Source organism: Melozone crissalis, unplaced genomic scaffold (genome assembly GCF_028551555.1).
Source record: "Melozone crissalis strain CALT ecotype California unplaced genomic scaffold, PUWL_Pcris_2 ptg000092l_1, whole genome shotgun sequence".
Taxonomy (NCBI): domain Eukaryota; kingdom Metazoa; phylum Chordata; class Aves; order Passeriformes; family Passerellidae; genus Melozone; species Melozone crissalis.
Genome location: NW_026535869.1, coordinates 2,467,394 through 2,482,037, shown reverse-complemented (window position 1 = coordinate 2,482,037; position 14,644 = coordinate 2,467,394). Strand labels below are relative to the sequence as shown.

Here is a 14,644-nt window from a genome sequence, read left to right as displayed (position 1 = left end):
TATGAAAAACCTTTGTATATCTACACCTAGGAGGATTTCTAGGTGTAATATTAATTTCTAGGTGTAATATTAATTTGGTAAGAGATCTTTTCTTTTTGGGGGTTTATGAGCTGTGTGGATTGGCTTAATTCGGTAGGAAATGGGAAATTTAATTAATGAGTCATCAGCAGCCACTCTGAGCCTTTTCCCACATGAAGCAGGGAACCCAAACACAACGTTATTTGTAAATATTCCTCTAACAATGCCTGCAAAGAGCACAAAAACTTCCCGGGAAGCTCGGCACAAAGGGAGTTTTGTTTATAAACAGAAAGGGCTGAGAAAACAACGTGGGAAGGGTTGGGGGAATGCCTGAGCTGCATCTTGCACAGGTGAGGGATGGGTGGTGCCACCCACGAGGGTCCTGCAAGGTGTCCCCAAGGGTGACAAACTCAGCTGGGGCTGTGGTGGCGGCTGAGACCCCATAAAGAACATCCCGACACTCTGCAGTGTCTCATTTCCCTAATTAATCTGAATAGATCAAGAAAATCATCGTGACAGCCTCAGAAGAAATAACAAAATATTAAAAAATCACTGGGATAGTCTCAGAAAAAAAAAATCAAAAAATTTTAAAAAATCACTGGGATAGTCTCAGGAAAAAAAAAAAAAAAAAGGCAAAAAAAATTTTAAAAAATCACTGGGACAACCTAAGAAAAAAAATTCAAAAACCAAAAAATCATCACTCGGACAGCCTCAGGGAAAAAAAAATCCAAAAATTATCACCAGGACAGCCTCAGAAATAGAATTAAAAAATGTAATAAATCACTGGGATAGCCTCAGCAAAAAAAAGTGATTTAAACAGGTTCTTTGTGCCGCTCTTTGCAAATGAAGGAGATTTACTCGTCCTGATTTCCCTGCTTGATTTGAAGGCTCTGAGCCACCAACGCTGCCGCGAATGTTTTCTGTTATTTTCAAACAAATTGACTTCGCTGTTCTGCTTTCTTTTCTCAATTACCACTAGAAAGAGGTGCTGCAGCTCTCACTAAGAGCTGTCTGGGATGCATAAACTGAAAAAAAATCTGAATTTTATCCAACCAAATGTGCTGCCAGTTCTGGTTTAACACTTCTGACTCCCACTACGTTTAATACCAAAATTAAATCCCCATTTTCCTCAATCTTGATTAATCCTGCCACCCATCAATGAGCACCAAATATTTCTGGGGGTTTCAGTTCCTGATTTAAGGCCCTGTAAGAGCTCTCAGGGGTTTTTGGAGGAGCTTGGGGTGTTTGGGATGTGTTTGGTGCTGGTTTATCCCAAACCCCAAATTTGGGGTGATTTGAGAGCCCTGAGCAGAGGCTGGACTGGCCAAAGTCAATCAGAGTTCATGGATGTGAACAGAACATGATCTGATTTAGATTTTGTCAAATAACCCAATTATTTGGATTTCTAAATCAAGGGGTTGGGGTTAGTCCCTTTAAAACCTGGAGTTTTCTTGCTTACCCAAAATCTCATTTTTTTTCCTAAATTATCTCAAATATTATAAGAGGAAAATCATTCCATGCAAAGTTTCCACATCCCCTTGGCCCAGGCTTAGAGCTCTTCATCACTCAGAGAATTTTTGATTCCTCTACATTTTCTCCACCAGATTTTCCTTCAAAATGTGTTGATTTCTCTTGCTTACCCAAAATCTCATTTTTTTCCCTAAGTTATCTCAAATTTGCTTGTGTTCTCTTGCTTACCCAAAATCTCTTTTTTCCTCCTAAATTATCTCAAATTTTATAAGAGGAAAATCATTCCATGCAAAGTTTTCACCTGCTCTTCCACACTCCATTGGCCCAGGCTTAGGGCTCTTCATCACTCAGAGAATTTTTGATTCCTCTACATTTTCTCCACCAGTTTTTGCTTCAACATGTGTTGGTTTCTCTTGCTTACCCAAAATCTCTTTTTTTTTTTTTTCCTAAATTATCTCAAATTTTATAAGAGGAAAATCATTCCATGCAAAGTTTCCACATCCCCTTGGCCCAGGCTTAGGGGTCCTCATTATTTAGAGAATTTTTGATTCCTCTACATTTTCTCCACCAGTTTTTGTTTCAAAATGTGTTGATTTCTCTTGCTTACCCAAAATCTCTTTGTTTTCCCTAAGTTATGTCAAATTTTATAAGAGGAAATTCATTCCATGCAAAGTTTTCACCTGCTCTTCCACATCCCTTTGGCCCAAGTTTAGGGCTCTTCATCACTCAGAGAATATTTGATTCCTCTACATTTTCTCCACCAGATTTTCCTTCGAAAGGTGTTGATTTCTAAGCCTTTTAATAATCTTAATTTGCTGCTTTTTAGTGGGTGCTAAGATGATTTCTCGGTGTTGCTCATTTGCCTACAAAGGGATGTGACCACGGCCCTTTGGGGAATTACAGGGCCTTGTAAATGGGATTCAAATCCCAGCGATCCAAATCTCACCCCAGGCAGCCCCAAAGCACAAACCTGATTTTTGGGATGCCTGTTACACCTGGTGGTGGGCAAACCTGGCAGGAATCGGTGCTCACAGCATCACTGGCACCTTCAAAGGATCCCCCTGAGCCTCAGATTTCCAGATCCAAGGGATTTGGGGGCTCCATGAGGAGGTGGAGGTGAAAAACCCAATCACGCCTCTGCACCCGCTGCTGCTGGAACTCCCAAACTGGATTTGGTTATTCCCAAAGTCATTCCCATTTTTCTCCACACACACACAGAGCCCAAAAAAGGCTGTTTTTCCCTAAGGAAAAGCTCCTGGCACAACCCTGTGGATAACAGAGCTGTGTGCACCGGGATGGTTCCAAAGCCATCGTTGCTGCGGCAGCAAATTTCTGAATTGCTGAATTTCTGAGTTTCTGAATTGCTGAATTTCTGAATTCCATGTCAGACCCACTGGGGACATTGAGGAAGCACTCCGTGAGCAAATTTCAATCTCAAACTCACTGGGGTCATTGGGGAGACATTCTCTGAGCATATTTCCATGTCAGACCTGCTGGGGACATTGGGGAGGCACTCTGTGAAGAAATTGCCACGTCAGACGCACAGAGGACATTGGGGAAACACTCTGTGAGTGAATTTCCACCTCAAACCCACTGAGAATATTGGGGAGGCACCCTGTGAGTGAATTTCTACGTCAGACCCACTGAGGAGATTGGGGAGGCACCCTGCGAGCAAATTTCAAACTCAAACCTGATGGGGACATTGGTGAGGCACTCTGTGAATGAATTTCCACCCGAAACCCACAGAGGACATTGGAGAGGTACTCTGTGAGCAAATTTCAAACTCAAACCTGATGGGAACATTGGTGAGGCACTCTGTGAATGAGTTTCCACCTCAAACCCACTGAGAACATTGGGGAGGCACTCTGTGAGTGAATTTGAGGACACTGGGGAGGCACTCTGTGACCTGGGGACATTGGAGAGGCACCCTGTGAGTGAATTCCTATGTCAGACCCACTGAGGACGTTGGGGAAGCACTCTGTGAGTGAATTTCCACCTCAAACCCACTGAGAACATTGGAGAGGCAGCCTGTGAGCTGGAGAACATTGAGGAAGCACCCTGTGAGTGAATTTCCCTGTCAGACCTGCTGAGGACATTGGGCAGGCACTCTCCGAGTGGATTTCCACCTCAAACCCACACAGGACATTGGGGAGGCACTCTCTAAGCGAATTTCCATGTCAGACCCGCTGAGGACATTGGGGAGGCACTCTGTGAGCAAATTTGAGGACATGGGGGAGGCATTCTGTGAGCATATTTCCATGTCAGACCTGCTGGGGACATGGGGCAGGCGCTCTGTGAGCAAATTTCAACCTCAAACCTCCAGAGGACATGGGGGAGGCACTCTGTGAACATATTTCCATGTCAGACCCACTGAGGACATTGGGGAGGAACCCTGTGACCTGGGGACATTGGGGCAGGCACTCTGTGAGTGAATTTCCATCTGAAACCCACTGGGGACATTGCAGAGGCACCCTGTGAGCAAATTTCAAACTCAAACCTGCTGGGGACATTTGGCAGGCACTCTGTGAGCTGGGGACACTGAGGAGGCACTCCGTGAGCAAATTTCTATGTCAGACCCACAGAGGACATGGGGGAGGCACTCTGTGAGTGAATTTCCACCTGAAACCCACAGAGAACATTGGAGAGGTATTCTCTGAGCAGATTTCCATTTCGGACCCACTGGGGACATTGGGGAGGCACCCTGTGAGTGAATTTCCACCTCAGACCCATAGAGAACATTGGAGAGGTATTCTCTGAGCAAATTTCCATTTCAGACCCACTGGGGACACGGGGCAGGCACTCTGTGAGCAAATTTCAACCTCAAACCTACAGAGGACATGGGGGAGGCACTCTGCGAACAAATTTCCACCTCAAACCCACAGAGAACATTGGAGAGGTATTCTCTGGGCAAATTTCCACGTCAGATCGCTGGGGACACGGGGGCGGCACTCTGGGATTCGCTGCTGTCACACAGGAGGGATCTTGCATGGCTGATCAAGATACCAACGCAATCCTAGCCCTGAGCACATTCCTGATCAACTGCCAGGCTGCAAGAGCAGCAACAGGAGCCCAGAAAAAGCACGGGGGAGAAACTTCCAGCACCCACATTCCCCCTTTTTTGTCATTTTTTCTTTTGTTTCTCCTTGTTCTCCTGCCCCTGCCACCCCAGACCCTCCTTACCTGGCTCCACCTGGTCAGGCTCGTGCCGGGTGTCTGTGGAATCTGCAGCATCCCCGCTCATCTTGATCTCTGCAAAAGGAGGCACAACTGATTTTAATAACAGGTCACAGTCCCAGGCAACAGGCACATGTGGCTTCCACTAAACAGCACAAATGAATGTGTGTAATTATAATAAACCATCAGACTTTCAAATTTCTGATTCCTCAACATCCAGGCGCTGGAATATTCATCAGCTCTGAGGATGCACTTTCCCTCCTGTTGCTCTTCGCAGCCCCCCTCACTCCTGTGCCCCCTCCCCACTTTGCTGGGGGGGTTTTTTGGGGTTTTCACCCTTCTCATCCCTCCTCACCCACGGGATAGAGGGGTGGATTCAGCACTGGGAGCTTCCCAAACCTGCTGTGGTGCTCTGGCTGGGACAGCACCTCCCACACCTGCAGAGATGGGGATCCCTCCAGCTCTCTCCCAAATCCTTCAAGATGGCTCAAATCCAACTTGGTTTTCCCTCTGCCTCTATCTGCACTTTATTTCTCCTCTTTTTGTCACTTACAGGTGTCCACAACCCTCAAAAGCCACCCAAGATCTGCCTTGCCCCAAAGTGCTGTCCCCTGCATTCCCTCCCATCCTCACCCAGGCCAAGAAATTTGTCATTTACCCTTGAAGTGATGGCTGCCACCACACCCAGGGCCACTTTCTCCTTCGGGGACAGCTGCAAGAAAAGGTGGGAATGGTCAACTCCACATTAACAGAGGCCAAGGACACAGAGGTGGGAGAAGAGGGGATCTCTATTCAAATCCAGATGGACACCCCTCAGCTTTTCCCTTTCCACTGGAATTTTAACTGTTTCCAGATTCGTTGCAAAAAAAAAAAAAAAAAAAAAAAAAAAGGTAAAAAAGGAGATAATTTTTTATTATTTGAGTGATTTGCATGTGCTTCCTGCAGCCAATCCCGGCCACAGACTCTCCCCATTTGCATGGGGGAATAACAACAGCGGGGAAGCTGGGCCAGTGTTTGCTGTGGTTTTCTGGGCTAGGGAAGGCAGGTGGAAGCCACCTAAAAGCACCATGCAAACCCTTTTCCTCTTCCCCAGATCCACCTTTTGTTATTCCCAAACAGATGAGAGCAGCCCCGTTGGATTTTTATCCCCATTTCCCTCTTTAGCTCCCACCAAAACAGGCAGGGCTTTGTGTGTGTGTGGTGTGTGCAGGTTTTCTTCTCCCATATTCAAAGCTGCCCCCGTGTGCAAACAGCAGATAATCTGCTTTTCTGGCCAAGGTTTCATAGCTTTGATCAAGTTGAAAGTCTGTAACTTTCTCCAGCAAATGAATAAAGGTAGAAAAAAAAAAAATCAGGATTTTATACCAGAAACTTTCACATACTTCAGAAACTTCCTTTCCTTAAATTATATTAAGGATTGAGGGGGGAGAAAAGAGTTGTGGGATTTTTTCTTTTTTCCCCCCTTCAAATAAACCCTCTGCAATTAAGACATGAACGTTTAGTGGGGCTTCTAAGCATTTCTACTGCAGGAAGAGTAATTACCATCAGCTATAAACATCTTCTTGTCTTGTACCACTGCCAAGGGACCCCAGCTTAGGCAATCTACAAAGCACAAAGTTTTGCTGGCTGCCAAAAAGTATTAAAAAAAAAAAAAAAAAGGCAAGTTCTCATAAAATAGAGGAAGAAAAAAAAAACCTAAAAGCCTGCAGAAATTTGGGTGCTTCCTCTGGTGAGAAAGCTTGTTAAAAAAAATAAAATTAGGGAAAGCAAATATTTAATTCCCAAAGAGAGCTGGAGAAGTTGAGACAGAGCTGAGGAAGGACAGACAGGAAAGCAGAGCATGAAAATCTCTGTCCCCCCTGCAGGAGTGACCCCCACACGCCTCTGCCATTAAAAACTGGGATGGGTGGGGAGGGAAGGAGGAATTGCTGCTGCACCTTGATTGCATATCACACGTTATCCACCAGGTAAATCCCCTCCTCCTGCAGCTGGGAGATAAGAGATGCCCTGGGATTCCCATGCACAGGAATTTGATTTTCAGTGAGATTCAAAAAAAACCCCCTGTAAATGTGCACAAATTATTACAGTTTGAATACCTTGAATTTTATTTTCAGAGAAATTCAAATCCCCCCTATGAATGTCCACAAATTATTACAGTTTGTATATATTGAATTTTATTCTCAGTGAGATTCAAATCCCCCCTATAAATGTGCATAAGTTATTACAGTTTGAATACCTTGAATTTTATTTTCAGTGAGATTTGAAAACCCCCTATAAATGTGCACAAGTTATTACACTTTGAATATTTTGTCAGGAACAGGAAAATAAGAAGGGAAAAATAAGTAGAAAGAAAAGGAAAACTGCTGATCTGAGAGGTTTGAGGTTTAGGACAGATTTTGTATTCTGGATCTGTATTTGGGATTTTTGTAATTAATACAGATTTTGTGTCCCTGTGGGTGACAGGGCAGCCCCAGCACCCTCCAAGGGATCCTTGGGAACAAGGAGCAGACACACAGAGCAATTATTTTCTAATCCAATTGCACCCAAACTCTTTCCACTGCAACCAGAGCGATGCAAACCCATCTTTGACCCCTGCTCCATCCTCAAAACCACCTTCAGACAGGGCAGCTCCTTCCACACAGCTTAGCAATACACACAGGATAATCAGGCTTGGAGAAAAAAAAAAATTAAATTTAAAAAAAATAAATAAATAATAAATAAATAAATAAAAAATAAATAAATAAATAAAACCTCTCTGGGAAAAATAACCCAGCTTAGGACAGCCTAACTGCAAACCACAGCCCTATTAGGAGCCGCCAGTGTGGCCTGGGCCATATTAAAAATGTGCTGCAAGCAGAGCAGGGGCAGGGGCAGGCGGGGTGGTTGAGCCAGACCAAAGGAGCTCTGCCCGAGCAGACACTTCTCCAGGACATATCTGCATCTCTGTTTGTGCTGAAACAAACGCTGTCAGCAAACCAAGCCTTTCCCAAGCTGCTGCCTGAGCCGGCCCGATGGCTGCACAAGGGGAATCTGCTCCTGGAGCAGGGGGAGATCACCCTGGGAGCATCACCCCGGGGTTTGAGGTGTCTGAGCCCCTCAGGGAGCTGGAATATCCAAAATTTTTAAATATCCAGGGAGCTGAAATATCCAAATTTTCCAAATGAAATATCCAAAATTTCCAAATATCCAGGGAGCTGAAATATCCAAAATGCCCCGGGAAGGGGTGGTGGCACCAGCAGGGAGATGTCTCAGCAGAGAGGAGGGTGTGAGGGGCATGGGAGTCCCCCTGTGGGCTGAGTCTTCTCTGAAAATCATTAAAGTTGGAGAAAAAGCCTCCAAGATAAAAACTGGGGTTAGAGCTGAGCTCAGCCCTGCACAAAGGTTACAGAGAGGCCGCAAAGCCCCTCAAGTCTTCTCCTAAAGTCATTAAAGTTGGAGAAAACCTCCAAGATAAAAACTGGGGTTAGAGCTGAGCTCAGCTCTGTTACAGAGGGGCCTCAAAGTTGCTCAGGGACCCCAAAACTGAACGGCTTCTGTGGAGGGGTGGAAAAATCCCCTCCCGTTGTGCCGGGCTCCAAAGGAGTCCTGAAAGCTCCAGCTTTTCTGTCAGCACAGGGGGATGATCAGGGGCAGTGGGGGCACAGCCCCAGCTCCAAACCCTGCCCTGAGAGAAGGCACAGGATCCAGCTGGGGAATGTCCCCGTGAGGAAAGAGTCACCTGGAGGGCTGGATGGGTCATTTTTTACCTTTCCTTTTTGCCCTCCTCAACGAGTCTGGAAACAGTTAAAATTCCCACGGAAAGGGAAAAGCTGAGGGGGTGTCCATCTGAATTGGATGGATAGATGGGGGGATGGATGGATGGATGGATGGATGGATGGATGGATGGATGGATAGATGGATGGATGGATGGATGGGTCATTTTTTACCTTTTCTTTTTGCCCTCCCCAGCTAGTCTGGAAACAGTTAAAATTCCCATTAAAAGGGAAAAGCTGAATTCAATGGCTGGATAGGTGGATGAGTGGATGGGTGGCTGTATGGGTCATTTTTTACCTTTTTTTTACTTCCCCCAACAAGTCTGGAAACAGTTAAAATTCCAATTAAAAGGGAAGAGATGAGGGGTTGTCCATCTGAATTTGATGGCTGGGTGGATGGCTGGGTGGGTGGGTTGGAGCCTGTGGGGCATATGTCCCCCAGAGACACCAACCCCAGCACACCCAGAGCAGTTCTCCAACCAGCCAGGCTCACACCCTGAGCCAATTCCCTCCTTGGCAGCCTCTCCTGGTGTCCAGGGCTCCCCAGCCCACTCAGGCTGCCCCCAGAGCCACCCCAGAGCCCTGCAGAGGTTGGGGCTGTGGAGCAAAGGCTTTGGCCACCTTTGAGCCTGGCTGGGGTGGTGGCAGTGCTGCGGCTGCCCTGCAGGCCTGTCTGTGAGCCCAGGGGCAGGCAGGGCTCGTGGAGGGGCTGCAAACCCCCAGGTATCCCCCCAAGAGCAGCACTCCCACAGGGGTACCCAGGGATGGACGCATCCTCCCTTCCTGCAGAGTTTTGTGCTGCACAAAGCCCAGGACAAAAGTCACCAACGTGGCTCCTGTACCCCAAATTATCACTGGGCTACAGGAGCTCTCTCGGGGTCTGGCTGCTCAGCTCCAGCATCGCCCCCAGCTCTGTGCGCGGGGACGGAGCTCGGGCAGGGTGAGCCGGGCCCGGCACAGCCCCGGGGGTCGGGCAGGGGTCGCTCCGGCTCCCAGCTCGCTGCAGGGCAGGGGCGGCTCAGGGGGGGTGTGAGGAGCTCACCCATCCCTCTGGAAGCAGCTCCCGAGCCTCGCTGCTCATTCATTCCTGACCCGACCCAGCCTCCCTCAGCGCCCTCCTCATTCATTTCTCCCTCCTTTGTCACGAACTTTTCTCCTTTCAGCGCGTGTCCCATCTCTCTCTCCCGCACACCTCCCTCCAGCTTTGCCGCATCCCTCCGCCGGTTTATCCCTTCTCCCTCCTCCCAATGACAGGACGCACGGGTCAGGCACTAAATTCTCATTTTCCAGGCACCCGAAAAGTCTCATTTTCCAGCACTCTGCGCCAGCGCTGCTCCCACGTTGTGGGCATGGCTTGGCAGCCCCCTAAACGGATCCGGGCAGCATCCCTCCATCCATCCCCCGGCAGGAATGTGGGCACCTCACCAGCGGGAGAACAGAGGAGGGAAAAGAGCGAGGAAAGGTCACGGCGGTGGGATCAAACCCCATTTCCTGCCCGAGCCCACGGCCCCGCTGCCCCGCGCTGCGCTCCGTGCCCTTTACCTGCGTGCACGGACTCCAGGTTCACCATCCTGCCGGCGGGGGGAAATCCGCGGTGTGCCCAGCCTGCTGCCGTCAGCCCCAGGTTGCCAGGGGCTGCCAGTTTGCCCTCCCTCCTCTGCCACCCGCTGCCTCTGGAAGCGGCCGTGGGTCCGCAGCCCAAGGCACCTAGAGCTCCATTGCCTGTTGCCATGCAGGGCCAGGTGAGCATGCGGCGCTGCCACGCCTCGCCCCACCTCCGGCTCCCTCGGGTGCCCTGACACCCAGCAGCCTGGCGTCAGGCCCATGCAAACGCTGCCATTTGCATATTAGTAACTGGGGGAATGGATGAGTCCCTGCAGCGCTGCCAGGCTGCGGGGTGGGGTGGGAAGGAGGGCAGGAAGGAAAGAGCAGCGCTCCGCCCTCGGCACAGCTCGGGAAGCACCCGCAGCACCTGCCCCAAAGCCCTGCCCGAGCCCCCTTTGGGCTCTGAGCTGCTCCGGGTGGGCATTGTCCCCAGGAAAGGTGGGCGAGTGAAGGAACAGAGATCTGAGGTCACTCTGTGCTGTTGTGTCTTCTCAGGCTGGGTTGGATTAGCCCTAAGCACCTTTGGGTCCCCAGGGAAGGTGGGAGAGTGAAGGAACAGAGCTTTGGGGTCACTCTGTGGTGCTGTGTCCTCTCAGGCTGGGTTGGATTAGCCCTAAGCACCTCTGGGTGGGCATTGCCCCAGGGGAAGGTGGGCGAATGAAGGAACAGAGATTTGGGGTCACTCTGTGCTGTTGTGTCCTCTCAGGCTGGGCTGGACCAGCCCTGAGCTCCTCTGGGTGGGCATCACCCCCAGGAAAGGTGTGTGAGTGAAGGAACAGAGATTTGGGGAAATTTTGTGCCGTTGTGTCCTCTCAGGCTGGGCTGGATCCGCCCTGAGCTCCTCCAGGTGGGCATTGCCCCAAGGGAAGATGTGCGAGTGAAGGAACAGAGATTTGGGGTCATTCTGTGCTCTCAGGCTGGGCTGGATCTGCCCCGAGCTCCTCTGAGTGGGCAGCACCCCCAGGGAAGGTGTGCAAGTGAAGGAACAGAAATTGAATCACAGAATCACAGAATGATGAGGTTGGAAGAGACCTCTAAGATCATCGAGTCCAACCTGTGCCCTCACACCTCACCTAGACCACAGCACCAAGTGCCATGTCCAGTCTGTTTTTAAACACATCCAGAGATGGTGTTTCCACCACCTCCCTGGGAAGAGCATTCCAGTGCTTTGTTATTATTCTTTCAGTGATTTTTTTTTTCCTAATATCCAACCTGTCCCTTCCCTGCCATCGCTTGAGCCTGTGTCCTCTGGTTCTGTCAGAGACCAACCCCACCTGTCTGCAGCCTCCCTTCAGGAAGGTGTAGAGAGCAATAAAGTCAGCTCTGAGCCTCCTCTTCTCCAGGCTAAACACCCCCAGCTCCTTGGGTTGGTAATCCTGTGGCCGTGTGTCCTCTCAGGCTGGGTTGGATTGGCCCTAAGCACCTCTGGGTGGGCATCACCCCCCGGGAAGGTGTGTGAGTGAAGGAACACAGGTTTGGGGTCGCTCTGTGGTGTTGTGTCCTCTCAGGCTGGGCTGGGCCTCGATGCTGAGTGAAGCAGCACGAAAAGGAAAGTGAAAAGCATCAAAGAAACCCGTGTTGGCTGGAGATAAAGAGCAGGGTTAAATAATAAATAATAGAGATAAAGGCTGGCACATGGAGAGCCTGCTCTCCTGACATGTGCTCCATCTGTGCCCCCCTAAGGAGAGGACAGAAGTGGCAGCCAGCCTCTTCCTCCTCATCCCTGCTGCTCCAAGCTGTTTTTACCAACTTCCAGGGAAACCAGGCGAGAAAAAATCCCCTAAAAATCCCCCTCCGATGGCTTCTTCTGCAGAAAGAGCCAGAGGCCAGAGCCTGGGCTGTGACAGGGACCGAGCTGCTCCCTGTCCCTGCCATGCGCCACCCTGGTGACCCGGGCAGCCCTGGGGACAGCGGTGTGACAGCGCCGAGCTGCCGAAAGCGTTAACCCTCAATTAGTAGCTGCCAGGTACGAGCTATCGCACATTCATCTCTCCCTGGCTGGGTAATTCGCGTTCCAGGGCTCTCGGCTTTCCCACACGCCGCTCTCCCTCCCTCCCTGGAAATTCAGGTTTCTCCCAGGGGATGGGTGGGCGGGCAGGATCTCCAGCCTCACCTGCAGCCCGGCCCCGCGGCATGGGCAGCGAGGACATCCCCGGGACAGGGCGGGGAGCTCGATGAAACCCTAACGAGGGAAATCTGGAGGAAAACCGGGGGTTCCCGGCTCGCCCTGGCAATTCTTTCCAGGGCAGGGATGGGATTTCAGCCTCCAGGAAGCAGCGAGGTGGCACCGGCTTGGCACGGGCAGCTGCTGGACTGATGCCACCGCTGCAGCCACCGAGCCCTGCGGCGTTCCTGGGCAGCTGCCGCCTTCTTTTCGTGCGTTTTTCTCTGGGTTTTCCCCATCCCGAAAGCCTGACGCCATCGGGTGTCTTCACTGCGTCAAACAGGAATTTATTTGCTGGTGGCTCCTGGCCAGCTTGAGAGGCTGGAGACCACTGGAGCTCTGCTTCCCCCACATCACAGCGGCTTTTGTTCACCAAGCAGGAGTTTCTCACCTCTCCCTGCTCTTCCTGGCGCTTTTCCCGCTCTCCTGAGCCCACCGGGAGGGTTCTGCCGGTGGCATCTCCAGCCGGGCAGGAATCCCGGGCATCCTCTGGGCAGAGATGCTGTCCCGGCCACGGGCAGGGCACCGGTGCCCTCTCCTGGCCCCAGACACGGCTGGGAATTGCTTTTTCTGGCTGTTATTTTGTGCTCAGCGGGAAATAATTGAATATTTAGGTGGTTTTCTCCCCAAGCCCATCCCCTTGAGTGCCCTGAGCTTTGAGAGAACACACCAGCCTTATGAAAATCAGGGGATGGATCACAGCATCAACACTCCTTTCTGCTGTGGAGATTATCAGGCAAGGCAGGATTGGTTTTACTCTGATCACTGCTAAAATCACTCCCAGACACCACCAAACCCTCTGCCCTTTCTTTTCCGTGTGGTCATCAATGATCTATCCACTCCCCTCCTCACTGCAGGCTCCGGGCTCTTCCTCTCCTGCTGCTCCAGGCGTCTCTGGAGGGAGATGAGCTCTGCAGGCAGCACCCGATTTATGGGATAGGGCCTTGGAAGCACAAACTGCAGCGAGACGCTACAAAAATCCCCAATTTTATTTATTTATTTTTTTAATTATTATTTTGGGGAGGGCTGGGGACATCCCGCGATCCTGCAGGGACCACGAGCATCCCTGTCCCGACATCCCGACATCCCGGAGCGCAGCCGCGCTCCGCCAGCACCCACTGCTGGAGGCCGGGGAACTGCACCGGCTACGGCCGCTCCAGAGCCCCGGAATTCCAAACTAAAACCCAAGGAGGCTCCTGGAGATGGGTCCCGATGCTCCCAGAGCGAGCCCGTGTCCGTCCCGACATCCCCGACACGCGGGAAGGGACAGCAGCGCCTGGGATCCATCCCCGCCCTGCTCACAGCCGGCCCCAGAGCTGGGTTTAACCCCAATTCCCGGGAAATAAAACCCCACAGAGAGCAGGGAACAATCCCCTGCTCCCCCTGCCCTGGAAAAGGGTGAAATGTTGGTGGGTGAAGCGGAGAAACGCTGGAAGCGCTGGTGCCATCCCTGCATTCCCCACACTAGAGGGAAGCAGAGCTCCGCATTTCGTTTCTCCCTCCAGCAGCTCCGGGCTGGCCCCAAAGCGCCGCCCTCTTCAGCTGGAGCTATGTTAAATTTAAATTTTATTTATTTTAAATTTAAGTTTTCCTGGAAGAATTCACCAGGAATATTTTCTGTATTCACCATATTTTCTCTATTCACCACGAATATTTTCTATATTCACCAGGAATATTTTCTCTATTCACTAGGAATATTTTCTATATTCACCAGGAATATTTTCTGTATTCACCAGGAATATTTTCTCTATTCACCAGGAAAATTTTCTCTATTCACTAGGAATATTTTCTATATTCACCAGGAATATTTTCTGTATACACCAGGAATATCTTCTGTATTCACCAGGAATATTTTCTCTATTCACCAGGAATATCTTCTGTATTCACCAGGAATATTTTCTCTATTCACCACGAATATTTTCCATATTCACCAGGAATATTTTCTCTATTCACCAGGAATATTTTCTCTATTCACCAGGAAAATTTTCTCTATTCACTAGGAATATTTTCTATATTCACCAGGAATATTTTCTGTATTCACCAGGAAAATTTTCTCTATTTACCAGGAATATTTTCTCTATTCACCAGGAATATTTTCTCTATTCATCAGGAATATTTTCTGTATTCACCAGGAATATTTTCTGTATTCACCAGGAATATTTTCTCTATTCACCAGGAATATTTTCTGTATTCACCAGGAATATTTTTTATATTCACCAAGAATATTTTCTCTATTCACCAGGAATATTTTCTGTATACATCAGGAGTATTTTCTCTATTCACCAGGAATATTTTCTGTATCACCACTGAGCCCAAAATTCCTGCATATTCTCCCCCACTCCATGGCTCTTCACCAGATGCAGGTTTCAGATTTATACATAAAGGAAATCTGAATTCACACACAGAGTATCATGCACAGACAAACTTCTAGGCCAAAGATGCTTTAAAAAATCAGTTTATT

General features: G+C 49.5%; 1 protein-coding gene across 1 annotated transcript in view; it reads right to left on the bottom strand.

Annotated features, from left to right (window-relative positions):
• POU2F3 (POU class 2 homeobox 3) overlaps positions 1-10,240 on the bottom strand; it is a 52,147-nt gene extending 41,907 nt beyond the window's left edge. The window contains 4 exon segments of the mRNA XM_054291489.1: positions 4,669-4,737; positions 5,321-5,374; positions 9,957-10,168; positions 10,170-10,240. Coding sequence (XP_054147464.1) covers positions 4,669-4,737; positions 5,321-5,374; positions 9,957-10,168; positions 10,170-10,240 — 406 coding nt within the window.
• Between the last annotated feature and the right edge of the window lie 4,404 nt (positions 10,241-14,644).